Source organism: Moschus berezovskii, chromosome 3 (assembly GCF_049115385.1).
Source record: "Moschus berezovskii isolate FMDL1 chromosome 3, NW_MosBer_1.0, whole genome shotgun sequence".
Taxonomy (NCBI): domain Eukaryota; kingdom Metazoa; phylum Chordata; class Mammalia; order Artiodactyla; family Moschidae; genus Moschus; species Moschus berezovskii.
In genome coordinates this window covers 45,096,324-45,113,371 of record NC_142462.1, presented here as the reverse complement: position 1 = coordinate 45,113,371, position 17,048 = coordinate 45,096,324, and the positions used below count along the sequence as shown (strand labels likewise).

The 17,048-nt window shown below is 40.0% G+C and overlaps 1 protein-coding gene across 1 annotated transcript in view; it reads right to left on the bottom strand.

Annotated features, from left to right (window-relative positions):
- The window catches only part of PCLO (piccolo presynaptic cytomatrix protein), a 316,952-nt gene that overhangs the window by 115,974 nt on the left and 183,930 nt on the right, over positions 1 to 17,048 (bottom strand). Inside the window, exons 5-6 of the mRNA XM_088833888.1 lie at positions 11,378 to 16,457; positions 8,995 to 11,009 (exon numbers count right to left, since the gene is read on the bottom strand). Of these exons, the coding sequence (XP_088690014.1) occupies positions 8,995 to 11,009; positions 11,378 to 16,457 (7,095 nt within the window). The remainder of the gene's footprint in view (positions 1 to 8,994; positions 11,010 to 11,377; positions 16,458 to 17,048) is intronic.

Here is a 17,048-nt window from a genome sequence, read left to right as displayed (position 1 = left end):
TAATAAATGAGAACTTTTTCTCTCATGTATGTAAATAGTACCATTATAAAATAGCTTATTTCATCAAACTCAGTTTTAATAGACTGATTTCTTATGTTCCTTTCCAAAGAGAATAATGAAAAACAACCCCTAAAAAATATTATTCTTTAAATCAAATTTGGCCATCACAGTCGTTATTTCTTAAATCTGTACATTCTGACAGAAATAAAATTGACAGAAATAAAATTTCTCAATTTAGGTTATGGAAATTACTCTCTGAAATAGACATTAAAGGGTTCCAAAAATCTTAAAAATAGCTATCAAAACAGCAATCAGTGAAGCAAAACATATTCTTGTAAAAATCAGCTCATGAATACCATCTGCTTTGCAATAGGATCCTGGCTTAAACTCTGGAACAAAAATATTTTAATAAGGAATCTATTACCAAAAAAGTTCCAAAATTGTTCAACAAGTCTAAGGGTAGGAAAAATCAGCTGTAACACTTGGCAGTTTATGTATTTTTAAGACCCGATAGAGGTGATAACGTTTTAAATGTAGCTTATTTTAGTGCAAAAAGTTGCATGTATCACTACTTATAAAACATGTGCTATTTCTGAAATGCATTTCTTTTTTGATAGAAAAATCTTTTTTTAAGACAGATAAATCGTAAAGGATATGTCTAGCTCTGAAAAAATTCTTTGAGTGTACACTGCTAGTTCTTTCAATTGCTGTTACTTTCTCTCCTGATTTTGTAGAGCACATTCTATATTTTCTTTTTGATGTTCTTGATCATTTGGGGTCATGATGTAAAAAGTCTCACTGTGTAAAAGAACTAAGCCAAAGCCATTGTATGTATAGATCACAACAAACTGTAGAAAATTCTTAAAGAGATGGGAATACCAGACTATCTTACCTGCCTCCTGAGAAATCTGTATGCAGGTCAACAAGCAACAGTTATAACTGAACAAGGAACAACAGACTGGTTCCAAATAGGGAAAAGGAGTAGTCAAGGTTGTATACTGTCACCCTGCTTGAAAGTGAAGGGGAAAGTCGCTCAGTCATGTCCAATTCTTCATGACCCCATGGACTATACAGTCCATAGAATTCTCCAGGCCAGAATACTGGAGTGGGTAGCCTTTCTCTTCTCTAGGGAATCTTCTCAACTCAGGGATCGAACCCAGGTCTCCTGCATTGCAGGCAGATTCCTTAGTAGCTGAGCCACAAGGGAAGCAGAGTACATAATGCAAAATGTCGGGGTGGATGAAGCACAAACTGGAATCAAGAGTGCCAGAAGAAATATCAATAACCTAATTCTCAATGACACCACCCTTCTGGCAGAAGAAGAACTAAAGAGCCTCTTGATAAAAGTGAAAGAAGAGAGTGGAAAAGCTGGCTTGAAACTGAACATTCAGAAAACTAAGATCATGACATCTGGTCCCATCACTTCATGGCAAATTGACGGGGAAACAATGGAAACAGTGACAGACTATTTTCTTGGGCTCCAAAATCACTGCAGATGGTGACTGCAGCTATGAAATTAAAAGACGCTTGCTCCTTGGAAGAAAAGCTATGATTAGCCTAGATAGCATATTAAAAAGCAGAGACATTACTTTGCCAACAAAGGTCCATCTAGTCAAAGCTATGGTTTTTCCAATGGTCATGTATGGATGTGAGAGTTGGACTAGAAAGAAAGCTGAGCCCCGAAGAACTGATGCTTTTGAACTGTGGTATTGGAGAAGACTCTTGAGTCCCTTGGACAGCAAGGAGATCCAACCAGTCCATCCTAAAGGAAATCAGTCCTGAATATTCATTGGAAGGACTGATGCTGAAGCTGAAACTCCAATACTGTGACCACCTGATGGGAAGAACTGACTCATTTGAAAAGACCCTGATGCTGGGAAAGATTGAAGGCAGGGAGAGGAGGGGACGACAGAGGATGAGATGATTGGATGGCATCACTGACTTGAAGGATATGTGTCTGAACAAGCTTTGGGAGTTAGTGATGAACAGGGAAGCCTGGCGTGCTGCAGTCCATGGGGTCATAAAATGTCAGACACGACTGAGTGACTGAATTGAGCTGTGTAAAAGAAAAAGGGCATGAGGAACACATTTTGGTGCTCTGGTTTATAAAAATTTCATAGATGTGATGCTATAGATAATCCATACACACACACACAAATGCTGGATTGAAATATATTTTAGAAAGTATACTGTCATCCTTTTATCAAAAGAAGAAACACATAGGAGAAAGCAGACGGAAAAGCCCAACTCCAAAAAAGGTAGAGTGAAAGGATGAATCAAATCTCGTTTATTTGTTTTGCTTTGTTTCTTTTCTTTTGGTGTTGTTTTAAGTGGGAGTGCTGAATTGGTGAATTCACCTAAATTAAAAGCAGTTTGATGGAAAAAGTGGACTGTTCATTCATTGACTCGTCATATTAATTACAGAGAACCTACTGTGAGCCAGGCATTTTTCTGGGTACATAATAAACCTAAAAACGTGATCATGTAAAACAAAAATCCCCACCCATAAATTCTGGTTAGGGAAGCAAAGACAATAAATGAAATAATAAAGGAGAAGACACTGTACTTTTGACAATAGGTGATATGGAGAAAAATTGCAAAGGGCATGAGGATCAGCGTGTTTTCCAATAGTCAGTCAAGAATGGCCTCAATACCCAAAAGGAGTAAATTTAAAATGGTTATAAAGAACAGGAATCTAAAATTCCTGGAAAATCCCATGGACAGAGGAGCCTGGTAGGCTGCAGTCCATGGGGTCGCTAAGAGTCGACATGACAGAGCGACTTCACTTTTCCTGTTCACTTTCATGCACTGGAGAAGTAAATGGCAACCCACTCCAGTGTTCTTGCCTGGAGAATCCCAGGGACGGGAAAGCCGGGTGGGCTGCCGTCTATGGGGTCACACAGAGTCGGACACGACTGAAGTGACTTAGCAGCAGCAGCAGCACCATTATATACTCCATAGACTAGGAAAGACAAACAGTTACTACGAGATTTGAGAATTTTTTTCTACTCTCCCATAAAGTAAAGGTCTTTAATGATAGTAAGTTTTTGCCGAGGAAATAGAGAAATCACCGAATGTACCTCCGTGAGGAAAGGGAATCAAGGTTACTGGATATTTGCAATTGCTGGACTTGGGATGGGAAGGTTGTGTTAGTTTCAATCATTACAGATAATTTGATCACTCTGTACTAGCGTCCACTCATTTTTAACTATTTGGCTCCCATAAAACATTTTAACTGAAGAATTCCACTGATTAAAATTAGAAATAAATCTTTGTGTGCATACTGTTTTTCATCAAAAAGCTTATTTCTTTTTGTGCTTTTTCTAAATCAGAATGAAAATACATTATTTTCAAGTGGTATGTAAATAGCGAGCTCAACCCCATGAGAAGGAGTACGTCTCTGAATATTTTAGTTGTATCTTTTGGGAATTTTTCTGAGGAGCAAACAGAAAAACTCAAGGAAAAAGGTGGCACTTTTTTTTTCATCTTTACGCAGAGTTAAAATTTTTTATTTGTAAAAAGAAGATGACTAGATGATAAAAGTGTTTGGTTATATAAAGTTGCCAAAAATAGAATTTAGCTTGGGGGCTGTGACTTTGATATCAAAATGACAAAGTCTGGAAAAGAGATATAGTTCACCTTTTGCAGACATAGGGGAATATTACATAACTCAATAAAAAGATGTCAGATAACTCCCTGCACCAGTTAGGCCCACTGTGTACTATTTTATGATTTTATGTTAATTATTGCTAATTTAAACAATTAAACATATCAGATATCTTAGAATTAAGCATGATTTCAAAGTGCCAATGAAACACTAACCAGATGATACAGGCTCCTGGCTTGGAATTTCTGTGTCAAAAGTGTAACTACAATTCCATGATGGAAAAACTCTTATCAGTTTAAGGATCTCAGATGGTTGGATTCCTACAGAGTGGGAAAGGAATAAATTTAAATCTCTGATGTTCCAAATTTCAGAATTAAGACAAATGTTTGGAAACTCCAGGAAAAGAGATTTTATTCATATGGAAGAATTTTGTAATAATGAAAGCTCTCCCATAAGCTTGTGAGATAGCTTCTAAGAAAAAAATAACTGCATATGGAAAAAGGACCAGAAGCAAACAAACCACGAAACAGTCCACATTTGCCTAAGAACAAACAAAAAGGGCAATGTAGTGCTTTGATGTGTCTTATTGGTTAAAGAAACAAAACAAAAAAACCAAGCTTTGTTAGAGTGCTGATCCTTAGCACATCAGAATGTGAAACCACTTAGACACAAGATATTTATAGGTAATCAAGTTAAAACAGATCTTTAGCACTGACCTAATCAATAAGACCAATGGCAACCCACTCCAGTACTCTTGCCTGGAAAAACCCATGGACGGAGGAGCCTGGTAGGCTGCATCCATGGGGTCGCTACGAGTTGAACATGACAGTGACTTCACTTTCACTTTTCACTTTCCTGCATTGGAGAAGGAAATGGCAGCCCACTCCAGTATTCTTGCCTGGAAAATCCTAGGGGCAGGGAGCCTGGGGGGCTGCCGTCTATGGGGTCGCACAGAGTCGGACATGACTGAAGCGAGGGCAGTAGCAGCAATCAATAAGACCAGTGTCTGATAAAAAGGGGAAATTTGTATGCAGAGACAGCCACACAGAGAGGGAAGACAATGTAAAGAGACAGGGAGACCACCTTCTGAAAGACAAGGAATGCTGGAGGCTAGCAGAAGCTAGGAGAGAGGCCTGCAACAGAAAGAACGAACCCCTGCTCACCCCAGGATTTTGGACTTTTAGTCTCTAGAAGTGTGACAGTACATTTTTGTGGCTTAACTTACCGAGTCTGTGGTACTTTGTTACGAGAACCCTAGCAAATGAATACAACAGTGGGGCAAGAAGAAGAAAATGATCACAGTGGTGGGAGGTCAAGCATGAACTCTGCCTTATCCTGTATGTTTTATAGAGTTTACCACAGTGTTAAAAAAAGACCAATGAATGGATGAATGTGATAATGAGAGAATGAAAGCAAGTTAAAAAATGAATAAACCTCACTGACAGGGGTTTAAATTAGAATTTGGGGGAGAACAGAGGAAATGACAAGATAAAAAGACAGACACAAAGCATGGTACTGAATTAGCAAAAAACAAACAAACAACAAAATCAGAAAATGTTCTATGAGCCTCAGAAGAGACAAATAGAGAATAACTGTAAAGTGTCAAGTTGAGCATTCTAACTGGCCAGGTTACAGGTTCATTAAGGAATCATGATATAGGCACTAGCCTACTCTGGGCTTTGTTCCTCTTCTGTAAGGCATCTGGACTGTCTCTTAGCTAAATACTGTTTAACTTGTGCTCAGTGGTGCAAATATCTATATAAAACCAAAGTGGAACTGACACTTCAAGTATAGGAAGTATCAGTACAGATTATCAAAAGGATTTGCTAGGATGGGTCTAGACTGTGGCAATGAAAAGGTAAGCAGCTGGAGTCTTTAAATGCATGTCTTAACCCACTGCTTCCATGCAATCCTTCAATACATTTATTCAATAAATATTGAAGGCCTGCTTTGTGTTAGGTGCTGTTCTAGGCTGTTGGATTATAGCAGCAAACAAAACAAAGTTCCTGCTTTTGTAGAAGTTATGATCTACAGGATAAAGTAGATGATATTTGATTAAAAGTTGGACTGTGAAGAAAGCTGACCGCCGAATAATTGATGCTTTTGAACTGTGGTGCTGGAGAAGACTCTTGAGAGTCCCTTGGACTGCAAGGAGATCCAACCAGTCCATTCTAAAGGAGATCAGTCCTGGGTGTTCATTGGAAGGACTGATGCTGAAGCTGAAACTCCAATACTTTGGCCACCTCATGCGAAGAGTTGACTCACTGGAAAAGACTCTGATGCTGGGAGGGATTGGGGGCAGGAGGAGAAGGGGACGACAGAGAATGAGATGGCTGGATGGCATCACCAACTCGATGGACATGAGTTTGAGTGAACTCCGGGAGTTGGTGATGGACAGGGAGGCCTGGCGTGCTGTGATTCATGGGGTCGCGGAGAGTTGGACACGACTGAGCGACTGAACTGAACTGAACTGAACACATTCATATACATGTTTGGAGGGTGCAGGAATTCAAGGTGATAGGTTTATTTAGAGACTGAAGTAAGGAGAGCTTCTCTGTGGAAGTGAAATTTAACCAGAAATCTGTACACAGTAGTGAGTCAGACAACCATCTGGGGAGAGAGAGCTCCGAACAGACTCCCTGGGTGGGCATGAGGCACAGCCAAAGACCAGCAAGGTCAGGGTTGGAGTAGAGTGGGAAGGAGGGGCAAATGTGGAGAGTGAGCGACGAGCCTGTGAGACAGGCAGAGACCAGCTCACAAGGGTCCTTTCTAAGAAATCTCTAACATACCCTGTTGAGTTTCTGAGAATCTACTGGAGAGTGTGTGACGTAATCTGATGTACACTTTAGAATATCAATTTAGAGGGGCAGTTTAGAGAATAGACTGTAAGGAAGGCAAGAGTGGAAGAGTCCAGGGTCTAGGGCATAGTGTAAATAAAAAATGATGGGGGCTTGGGTTAGGCTCCCCATAGGCAAGGGAAGTAAAACCAAACCTGAACTCAGCAAATTAGATCCCCTGGGACCTATCCCTTCCTTATCTTTCATTTATAGTAAATCCTTTACTCCTCCTTTTGTTTTCTGTCTGTTCATCAGTCTGAACCCTTGTATATCTGTTTCCTCTACAATGACTTCCATTTTGCTCTTCATGGTCCAACAGAGGTCTCATCTTCCTTTTTGAGAACTTCCTCCCTTGAAACATTCCTGGTACTTCCAGGAAGAGAACGGACTACAGAATGTCATGCCGTATAAAACTGATCTTTCATGCTGAATTATATGTGTTACTATGTTGTCTCAATGTTGACTGGATGGTGTAGTTGTTTTTTTCAATTTTATTGGTTCAAGAAAATTAACAATAAGGAAATTACTGAGCTAAACAAACTTGCATCACCATGAATATCACTTATTCTTTTCAGTACAATTAATATTTAGTAATTCATGTTTATAATTGAGAGACTTGTTTTAGCTTAAAATGAACACAAGGAATGTTTAGAAATTTTCCAAGAAAAAAATTATAAAATTCCCATCTTAAATCAGAGTATCTAAAGTGCTAAGAACATTGTCTGTATATAAAATGGTCTACCTTACACATGCAATAAAATAGTATTTTTGAGTTTGTATACAATTATTCCATATTAAAGCCTGCAATGAGTGTGACCACCTAGAAAAAGGAACTACTGGATTGCGTTCCAAAGCTCAATACACATAGGATTTTTCAGGCTCAGAGTATTATTTGGTAATTCTATCCAACTTCTTCTAGGATTAGATAGTTAAACAATATCACCATTACAATCAGTGATACAATACATACAACCCATTGTATCTTTCATTTCATACTTCTAAAACCCAAGAGAATACTGTGAGGAAAAATATTGACACCCTGAATCTCTTCTATACCTGAGTTCATTTAAATTAAGAGTATAGGGTGAAATGTTAAATTAATGGTCAATACACCGCATGGAGAAGGCTGTTCTTTCTGCGACAGAAGTCTTGTGTATAACTTTAACACACTGCTAAAAAATGTATTTTCAAAGATTTCTAGATAACTCTTTAGGTGAATTCATAGGTCACTGACATAAAAATCAATACCTATACATTACAACTAAGTTAAAAATATTTCCCACAATATATTTAATTCTAGAAAGGAAGCCATACACAAAAACTGATGAAATCTCAATGTAGCAGTGGTTCTCTGACTTACAAATTATGATAAATAAATTAAAAAAAAAGTTATGACCTCTATCCCCCACATGAAGACAGTTTATACACTCTTATTGAGAAAGTACATAATAACAAAATGCCCCTATGAAACTGGAACACTTAGACAAAAATTTTAATTTATTAATATGACTATTAATATGCCTATATACCTAAAAATTGTCTTACAGTTACATATAATGGCACGTTTTTTGGCCCACAGCCAGTGTTTACATTTGGGTCAGTCGCAATAGAGTAATTTCTCAGAAAAACCTATTTAAAAGCTTCAGGGTTTTAAGATCTAGAGTTTAGAAATCAGTGGAATTAGGGGAACTTTTAATATAAACATAAATCTTGTTTTAAATAGAACTATTAATTTATTAATAACCTTCTAATGATATATATTAGGTTTTCTTGAAGTAGATAACCTGCTATTTTACCTGATTATTAACATTCCTTATTCCCAGTTATAGAGATTCACAAATATGTCCAACATTCCTATATATGTTCCTTTCACTTTGAAGCATATTTTAAATAAACTCAAATTATTAAATTTAAATAATTAACAATTAAACCTATTTGAAGAAACATAAAAATTAATTTTTTTCTGTAAGCACTAAGATTAAGGCTTACCTGACATTAGATTCAGAAAATTGACAGAAATAAAATAAGCATGGATGAACTATGAAGATTTAATTATATTTTATGCCCTAGAAATGCTTTATTTTGAGCAGCAAAGATTAACATTCTGGCAGAAGGAAGAATAGATTGATTAAATGATCTTCAAGGATCCTTCCACTAAGAATTCCAGTGTCCATGGGTTTAAATTTTTGGTCATCCTTTGCCTTATCTATTTATGTTCAATACTTATTCTACCATATGTTATATTAGTTATTAGTTACATTCACTGAAATCAGACTACAATTGACACTTGGGAGATTTCAAGATTAGAAAAAAACATTCAATCTCATTAATCACAAAATAATACACACTTTTCTCATTTTGTCTTTTTTTTTCTTTGTATTTCTACATAGATGTATATTTTTCTGCTTCCTCCCCCATATTTTCTAACGAAATAGTCCTCAATGAAATTTAGAATTAGGCACCAGGAGTGTCATGGCCTCCTAAAGTCTGCCAACACACAGTTAACATCAACTCAGCCATTGTCTTCTAACTGAAAAGAAGCACTCTTACCGTGTAGCCCTCGGTATACTGAAAAGGAGCCCTGGAACTTTCGTCTGCTGTTGGACTCAGAGGCTTGGGGTCAGACATGGAGCGCTGTATCATCTTGGCTGTCTTAGGACTTGCTGGGGGAACTTTAGCCATATCTGGATGCAGTACTTTTTGTGGACTTATATCGTCAGGGAGGGGTTTCTCATAAGGTACAAAGGCTGATTCTAAGGCTTTGCCTGGTGAAAGTGGTGAGATGGGAGAATAAAGGACTTTTGGAGATTTGGGTGGGGAAGGAGCCAGCTGTAGTGTGGAATCTGCCCGGAGGTGAGATGAATAACCAATTTCTAAAGGTGTTGGGCGTTTCTTGTCTTTGGGTGGAGAGGTGGCACTCAGATATTGAGGACTTTGTGTGTCTGAATCTGCTTCTGTTTGACATCCTAAACTGCCCCCTTTGTAAGTCTTTTCAGGTGCTGAAATGTGTTTAATTATTTCTACCTTGGCATCCACGCGTGCCCGTATCGAAGGTGTTCTTATGGTTCCAACTGGTTCAGTTTGCACAGATATCTCTGCTACCGTTTGAACGGCTATGCTGGAGACTTTGGAAGGCGGTTTGGCCTTGTCCGCCTCTGCAGGGCTGTCACCGTATTTCCCTACGCGAGCTTTCCTCCTAGATCTAGTAGGCATGTCCCATTCATCCTGATCTTCGTCATCCGTTTGGACACTTGTATCGACACTCTTTTTAGTTCTCCTTCTCCTACTCACATAACTCCGATCTGCTGAATCTTCATCGTCAGTCTGTACCCCACTGTCCACTATCTTTTTAAAGCAGCGGGGGTCATCTGCCAGATTTTCCCCCATCTCGTCGTACTGGCCACGGACTTTAGCTCCAGAACTTCTCTTCTTGGGTTGTTTCTCCTCTTTGACAATTACATCTGTCAGAGGTATTTCTGAAACAGTACTCAGAATGCCAGGCGGGGCAATGTACTGAGTCACCCCATCAGACTGAACCGTGTACCATCCCTGGCTCTGTGGTATTTCAATCGCCACCACAGCTGAGGCTGTGGTGGTTGCATCTTCGGTTGCCCAGAACTGACCACCTTCTGGGGCAACATACTGACCTTCCAGGATGGCCTGCTCTGCAGTGGCCTGTGGAGAGGCAGTTCCAGAAGGGTCATAGTTATACTGGTAGACCTGGCGAATCTTCTGCTCCTCCAGCTGCTGGTGAAGCTGTTGCTGCAGCTGCTGGATCTGTTCCAGCTGCAACTGTTGTTGCGCTAAAGTCTCCTGCCTCATCATGAATTGGGCTTGCCGCTCCTCTTCTTGCTGATAGAGGAGGTGCTGCTTCATTGACTGCAGCTCCTCCAGCTTCTTTTGAACCATGATCTTTTCCTGTTCTCGGAACCTTTGGATCTCCTGCCGTTCCCACTCCAACTCCTCAGCAAAACGCTGTTGCTTGATCTTTTCCAGTTCCAAGAGCTCACGCTCCAAGTCTAGCTGCTGTTGTTGCTTATCTTCCTCGGGGATGATTAAAAGCGCACTTTCCCCTCCCACCACTTCAGGAAATACTTCAGATGCTGTGGTCAGGGTGGGAACCGAGTCTATTGTCTCAGTGGTGAGAGTCTCCATAGTGATAGTCTGCAAACTGGCACTGATATCAATACCAGTGACTTCAATGTCTGTTTCGGATGCACCAGTTGTTAGGAAATAGGATCTAGGCATGGGCTGGCTTTGGTGCAGGGCAGATAAGGAAGTCACAGCATCATTTGCGTGCACACCAGACAAATCTCTCATGGTGGTGCTGAAAATGGAGCCAGGCTGTGTGGTGATAGCAAACGTGGAAGGAATTGGAGTTGCTACTGAAGAATATACAACCCCATTAGACGACCTCAAAACACTCCCCATACCATACTGGGGTCCTGGAGGTGGAGTCATTCTTGCTGTGGAATACTGCGGGGTACTAATCCCAACTCCTGAAATGACTTGTCGAGTTTCTGGATATGGACCTGTAGTCTTGCTTGAATAATCCATTACCTCACCTGAAATACAGGGGAGAGTTATAGTCCAGTTCCTAGAATGAATGATGTTTTTGGGGTTGGAAAGCCCTCTCAGTCTTGAAGAACATAATGAACAGGACTGCATGCAAATCCACAGATTATTAACCTACTCAGGTGCAGAATAAAAGCAATGTTGAACATGCAGGCACATGCAGGCGACTTTGGGTGGAACAAATTTAAAAAAAAAATGGAGAAACAAAAGTGCACATGTACTCCAAAATATATTGCCAAAACATCCAGAGAAAGATAAAAAATAACAAAATTGTAAATAAGACCACATTGTCATCCTGAAATGAGATGAGGAACACCACGATATTTCAAAGAAAGGTCTGTTGCTACATCATACTGACCTGTAGTAATTCTCCCTGAAGTAAGATCTACTGCTGCATCAGTTCCTCCAGAATAATCAAAAGCGTTCTTACTTTTATAGAAAAAATGTCCAGCTTCTGCTAAATTAGTGTCAGACATGGAAGGTTTCATTCCCCCAATCCCTCTATAACCATATGGCCCTGATCGATCATATTGATAGTGATCATCCCTATAACCAAAACGATCCTCAGGAAGGGTGGTTGCAGGCTGCTGTGCTGTGCAGCTTCTTCCAAAGGGTAACTTATAAACCACATCACAGCACACAGCTCTTCTTCCTGCAGTCAGATCAACAGGTTTTTCATCATCTTCTATTATTTTAGTCACCACATTTGAAGTAGCTTCATCCATTGTTACAACAGTTCTATGAGTTTTGGAGGTACTGAGATCCACTACTTCCCCGTCAGTGATGCTCTGGGATGTGGAGCTATCAGTCCATCCATTTGTGACACCAACAGGAGGTGCGGTAACAGGTTTTGTAGGAGCTGATGTCACTGGGTGTGCAGAAGTACTTAAAGATAAGTTTATTGGTGCTTCCTCCCTAATTGTAGGAAAGGTCTGGCCACTTGGTACTCTGTATGGTGGCTCCACATGCTTTGATGCAGTAAGCTGGAGTGGTGCTGCCGTTGCAAGCTCTAGACCCACTAGGCTTTCTGTGCATGTGGTGTAACTTGCAGTAGCTGTGCAGGTAACAACAGTCACTGTCTCAGTGACCAGGGATATAGGAGTCACTCCTGATGAAGTTGCACTGAGATTTATTATTGAGGGTTGGACAGCACTAATTTGTCTCCCATATACTTCACTTGTTGTGGTCTGCCTCTTCACATCCACTGCAGAGGCAGAAAGATCCATACATTTTTCAGTTACTTTAACATCTACTTTGGGTACTGTACGCAGATCAATGGCATCACCAAGTTGCAACTGGACATCCTCTTTATGCTGCTGCTTCTCTAAACGGAGGTGATCTAGAGCAAGAGGCTCTGGAGGAAAGGATATAGGGACATGGCTGAGACCAACACTAGGGACTGTACTTCTTGCTGTTGGAACCTCAGCCTTGGAAACTTCAGTTGGGTGAAACTGTGTAACTGAAGCTGAAGTTCCTTGAAATGAAGACAGTGTTGTGACTGGGATAGCAGCAAATGTCTCCAAAGCTCTGGAGATGTACAGGCTCTGTTGTGAAGAGGTTGATATTTCCGCAGTTGTCATAGGAGGAACTACAGAAAATACTGGTTCAATGGAAATCAGATCTTTGGGGGGTGATCCTAATGGCCAACTGGTAATAGCTTGACTAGCTGAAGAATCTGTTGGAGTGCCAGGTTCAGATGGCAATGTGATAACCACATAAGTTTCCATAAGAGACTTGGAAAATCTTGGTGAGGACTTGTTAGAGTGAGGGGAAAGTGGAGAGGTAGGGGAAGGCAATTTATAGTCTGCTGATGTCACTAAATTTAATGTCATACTTGTAGTTAAAGGTAGACCTGTTGGTTTTGGGTGTGTATCTGTTAGTTTTGGGGTAGTGACTGGAGGTTGAGGAACTGCTGGTTTAGGAGCAAGTGGAGGTTTGCTTGGCTCAGGTCTATGTGTAAATACAAGTCCAGATGGAATCAAAGATGGCTTAGGAGGAACAGGAGGAGGTGCAGTGGTATATATTTTTGTCATAGGTAACCCATTACTTCTGGGAGCAGATGTGGTCACTGTAGTAACAGAATCTACTAGAGATGTAGCTGCAGTAATTGCAGTCACTGGAACTGTAACCGCTAACTTTTTTCTAGGATGAATAGTTGGTTTAGGTGAGGTTGGTGGAGGAAGAGGTGGAGGAGGAGGAGGAGGGGGAGGGGGAGGAGGTGGGGGAGGGGGAGGAGGAGGGGGAGGGGGTTGGGCTGATATGTCCAAAGAAGAACTTCGAAGCAATGGACGAGTTTTAGTTGGAAGAGAGAAAATGGGAGGAGTGCCAGATGGTAGTTGAGATGCAGGTTTTGCTTGACTCAAAACCTCTTCAGGTAAAAAGTATGTCGTTGAAACCTGCTCCTTCATTGGAAGGGTTTTTACAGAAGAAGGTGTCTGATCAAACACAGTGTCAGGTAAGCTAATTTCTGTCAGTTCAGCCTCAGACTCCTTCCTACTATCTCTATAAGCTTCCAAAACTTCCAGAATAAGTCCATCCCCTGTTTCCTTTCTGGCCTTCTTCGCTGCATCTTTTTCAGATATAGATAAGTCAGGAGAAACAGTGTCAGCAATTAGCCCCTCGAGTTTAGTTCCTACAGATTCTATGAGAGAAGGTTCTATATCAGATAAGGAAATCACAATGTGATCTGTACTAGTTCTACCATCCTGTATGGTTGTCTGATCTAAAGGTATACTTATGTCTTCTGGATAGTCTATAATGCTGCCTGGGAAATACGTTGATGAAGAAATTTCCTCAGCATCTTCAAATTTAGCTACAATGTCCACTGGCTCAGTATAAACTGTGGTCATGCTATCCAGGGTAGTAATGGGTGAGGAGCTATCTGTGGTACACACTGAAGAAACAGATGATGTGAGAGAGGGTGTGTCAGAGGGTGGGACTGATGTAGCACTTTCTGAAGGTTCAGAATAGGTCAAAATCAGTGATTCATGAGCAATTATCTCTTGAATTTCTCTTGTATAATCAGTCACATATTCATCCTCAATTTCTTCTGTTGAAAAATGTTGGGTTATTTTAACATCTGGGATGGAGAGTGTTGTGCTGCTGGTTGAATCTGTAAGAGATGCTCCCGAGAGAACACTTGATGTCAAAGATGCATCAGGTACCCTATCAAAGTCCACAGTGGACTCTGTCATATCGTCTCTGATGAGCGGCTGGGTTGGACTAGATCCAGGTGTTAACTGCATCTGTTGCCTTTTCATGAGTTCTTCATAGGCAGCATCAGCATCTAATAACTTTTTTTCTTCACTGGTAGAAGTTACCATACTACCCAGATCAACAATCTCATGACTTTCTGGGATGATAAAAGAACTTGAAACAATGTCTTCTTGAGGCAAAACAGCATGTAAATTTTCTAACTCATAAAATTCTTTCTGGAGGTCTGTAATTTTCTGCATGGGATCTTCATAAATCCGTTCTGGAAGTCTCATTTTTTGCTCTCTCCCTCTCTGCTGCAAAAATCCATTTTCTTCTTCTTGCCTGGTGAGTAGACTGCTGTCGACTGAACCATTGTACGTATCTTCTACTAAAGATTCATAAATATAATCTTCTATTAGCATCCCACCATACAAAGGCTCTTTTTCAAACATTTCGTCTCGTTCATTTGCAGCTGGAAAAGCTTTATATTTCTGGCTTTTATGCATCATTTCTTCATACATCTCCTCAGCACTTTTTAATGCCTTTTGGCCACCTTCTTTCTGCATAATAGATTGCTCATCTGTCGGTGAGTATAAAGACACAGCTGTGGGCAATTTATAAACTTTTTGTACTTCGATTATTTTTTCTGGGCTTATTTCAAAGCCTTCTGGGTCTGACTCTATGCTAGGTGAATATTCAGAACACGAAGATCGATGGAGCTCCTCCATTTCTGCAGCCTGACGTAATTCTTCCGTTGGAGATGCGTCTTCGATGGGAGAGAGATTACTGGGTGGTGTCTTTGGTCTTTCCCTCCTTCTCTGAGCTCGAAGTTCATCTTTGTCTTTCTTTGATTTCTTACTAGAACTCTTTCTTTGCTGCTGTTCTAATTCCTGTTGCTTTTCTTGCTCCTTCAATAATTCTTCTTCTTCTCTCAATTCTTCTTCCTCTGAAGAATCTTCAATGGTAGGTAAAAGAGGACCATGTGATCTATGTCGTGCTTTGCGTTGTTGTTTGCTCTCTCCTTTTTTGTGACTTGGACTGCTATCACTGTCTTCATCAAGAGAAGAAACGGATGTAGGGGATGTGCCAGGAGTGAAGCTGGAAGCATGAAGACTAGAAGATCCTTCCCCCCTTGATCGATCTTCCGGAGAGTCTGTCAGGCTTTCCATTTCTAATTCTGGCTCATCATCAAAATACAAAGCTGTTTTTTTCTGTGATGACTCAGGAGAATATTTATCTGCTATCGTGCTATTGAGTTCAATCGTTTTAAATCGACGAAGTCCTCCTCCTCCAGCAACTACAAGTTCTTCACTCTCCTGACTTTTAGTTTCTCTGTATTTAAGCTCAGGACTTTCATCAAAGGTCTCATCATCTTCATCATGCCAGGAATGGCGTCTTCCTGCATCATCATCAAAGCTTGCACTACTTTTTCGCGTCAGTCGCCTGTGTTTCCCTCCTGTTCCTTTCCCCTTCCCTCTGGTTTCTTCCTTCTTCTGGCTTTCTATACTACTGCTAATCTCTTTGAGCTGGTTCCTAATGAACTCATCGTCTTCAGATTCTGAAGCATCTTCATCAGCACTCATTTCTACGATTTGCTTTCGAATGAAGTCCTCCTCTTCACCTGATCCTTGGCTGTCTTCCTGTTTATACTCATCACTGCTTGAGGAACCAGCACTAATCCTCCCTTTTCTTTGCGGAACAGGTGAGTTTTCACTTTCACTACTGTCTTCAATTGAATCATAAGGCTGTCTCCTTGTAGCCAACTCGTCAACAAATTCAGGCTTTTCTTGGTCCTTTCTGGAAGGAATGTCTTGTTGGCTCTCTATTTTAAAAGTGTCTCCTTCTTGACTCTCTTTGAGTTCCTCCTCTGAAACTGTAGATTCCAGTTTTTCCACTAAACTCTGAGTTTTCTGCTGGTCCTTAGGGTGCTCAGGAGAAACCTCATGGGACTGTGTTTTCTTTTCTGACTTTTCTTCAACAAGTGTACTTGCCTGAGCTTCTAAAATAGATAGGACTGTACTTTCTAACTTAGCCAAATCTGAGGGGCTGGAAGGGCTGCTTTCTTGTGAAAAGGAGTCCTTTTTGAGTCCCTTGAGCAAATCCTTTTCATCACTGGGAATAAGACTTGGAATTTCACCAAGTGAACTTGATATTCCATCAGAAGAATATCCTGTGTCACTAAGACCTTGTGGGCTTTTCGGCTGCTGAGAACTTGAAGTGTCTGATTTGTCATCTTCCTTTTCCTAGCAGGGAGGAAAAGATACAGGAAAACTTAACATGGGTAAACTAATAATACAGTCTCCCCATTACTCTCAAATAACTATTACTGAGGAGAAATTTTTGTAGAAATTTTTCAACTATATCACAGTATTTAAAAAAAATCTATGAGCACAAAAAATAAAAATTATCTATACATATTAAGGTTAGTTTTCATTTAACTAAAGTTTAATCAAATGTCAGTTCTTAAGCACAACTGATTTTATTTCATTGATGTATCATTTTATATCTCAAAACCATTTTCCTTCAAAAACATGATTATCTTTCTCAGTACATTTACTTTGGGTAAGAAGTCAAATGGCCAAAGAAAATCTTTAGTAAGTTTCTCTTAACATAAGTAATACTTTTGGATTATTAGGTTAGGCAAACAAAGAATCAGAGAATGGGCTTTGTACTTGGCTATAAACTGTATGGGATATATTTATTGAACAGAAATAAGCAGGTAATGTGACCATAATAATATTCATCTCACCTACTGCAAAGGAATTTTGTTTTGAGAGAGAGGTCAAACAAGGCATTGCCTTTTAAAGACAGTCTGAAAGATGTAAAACACTATA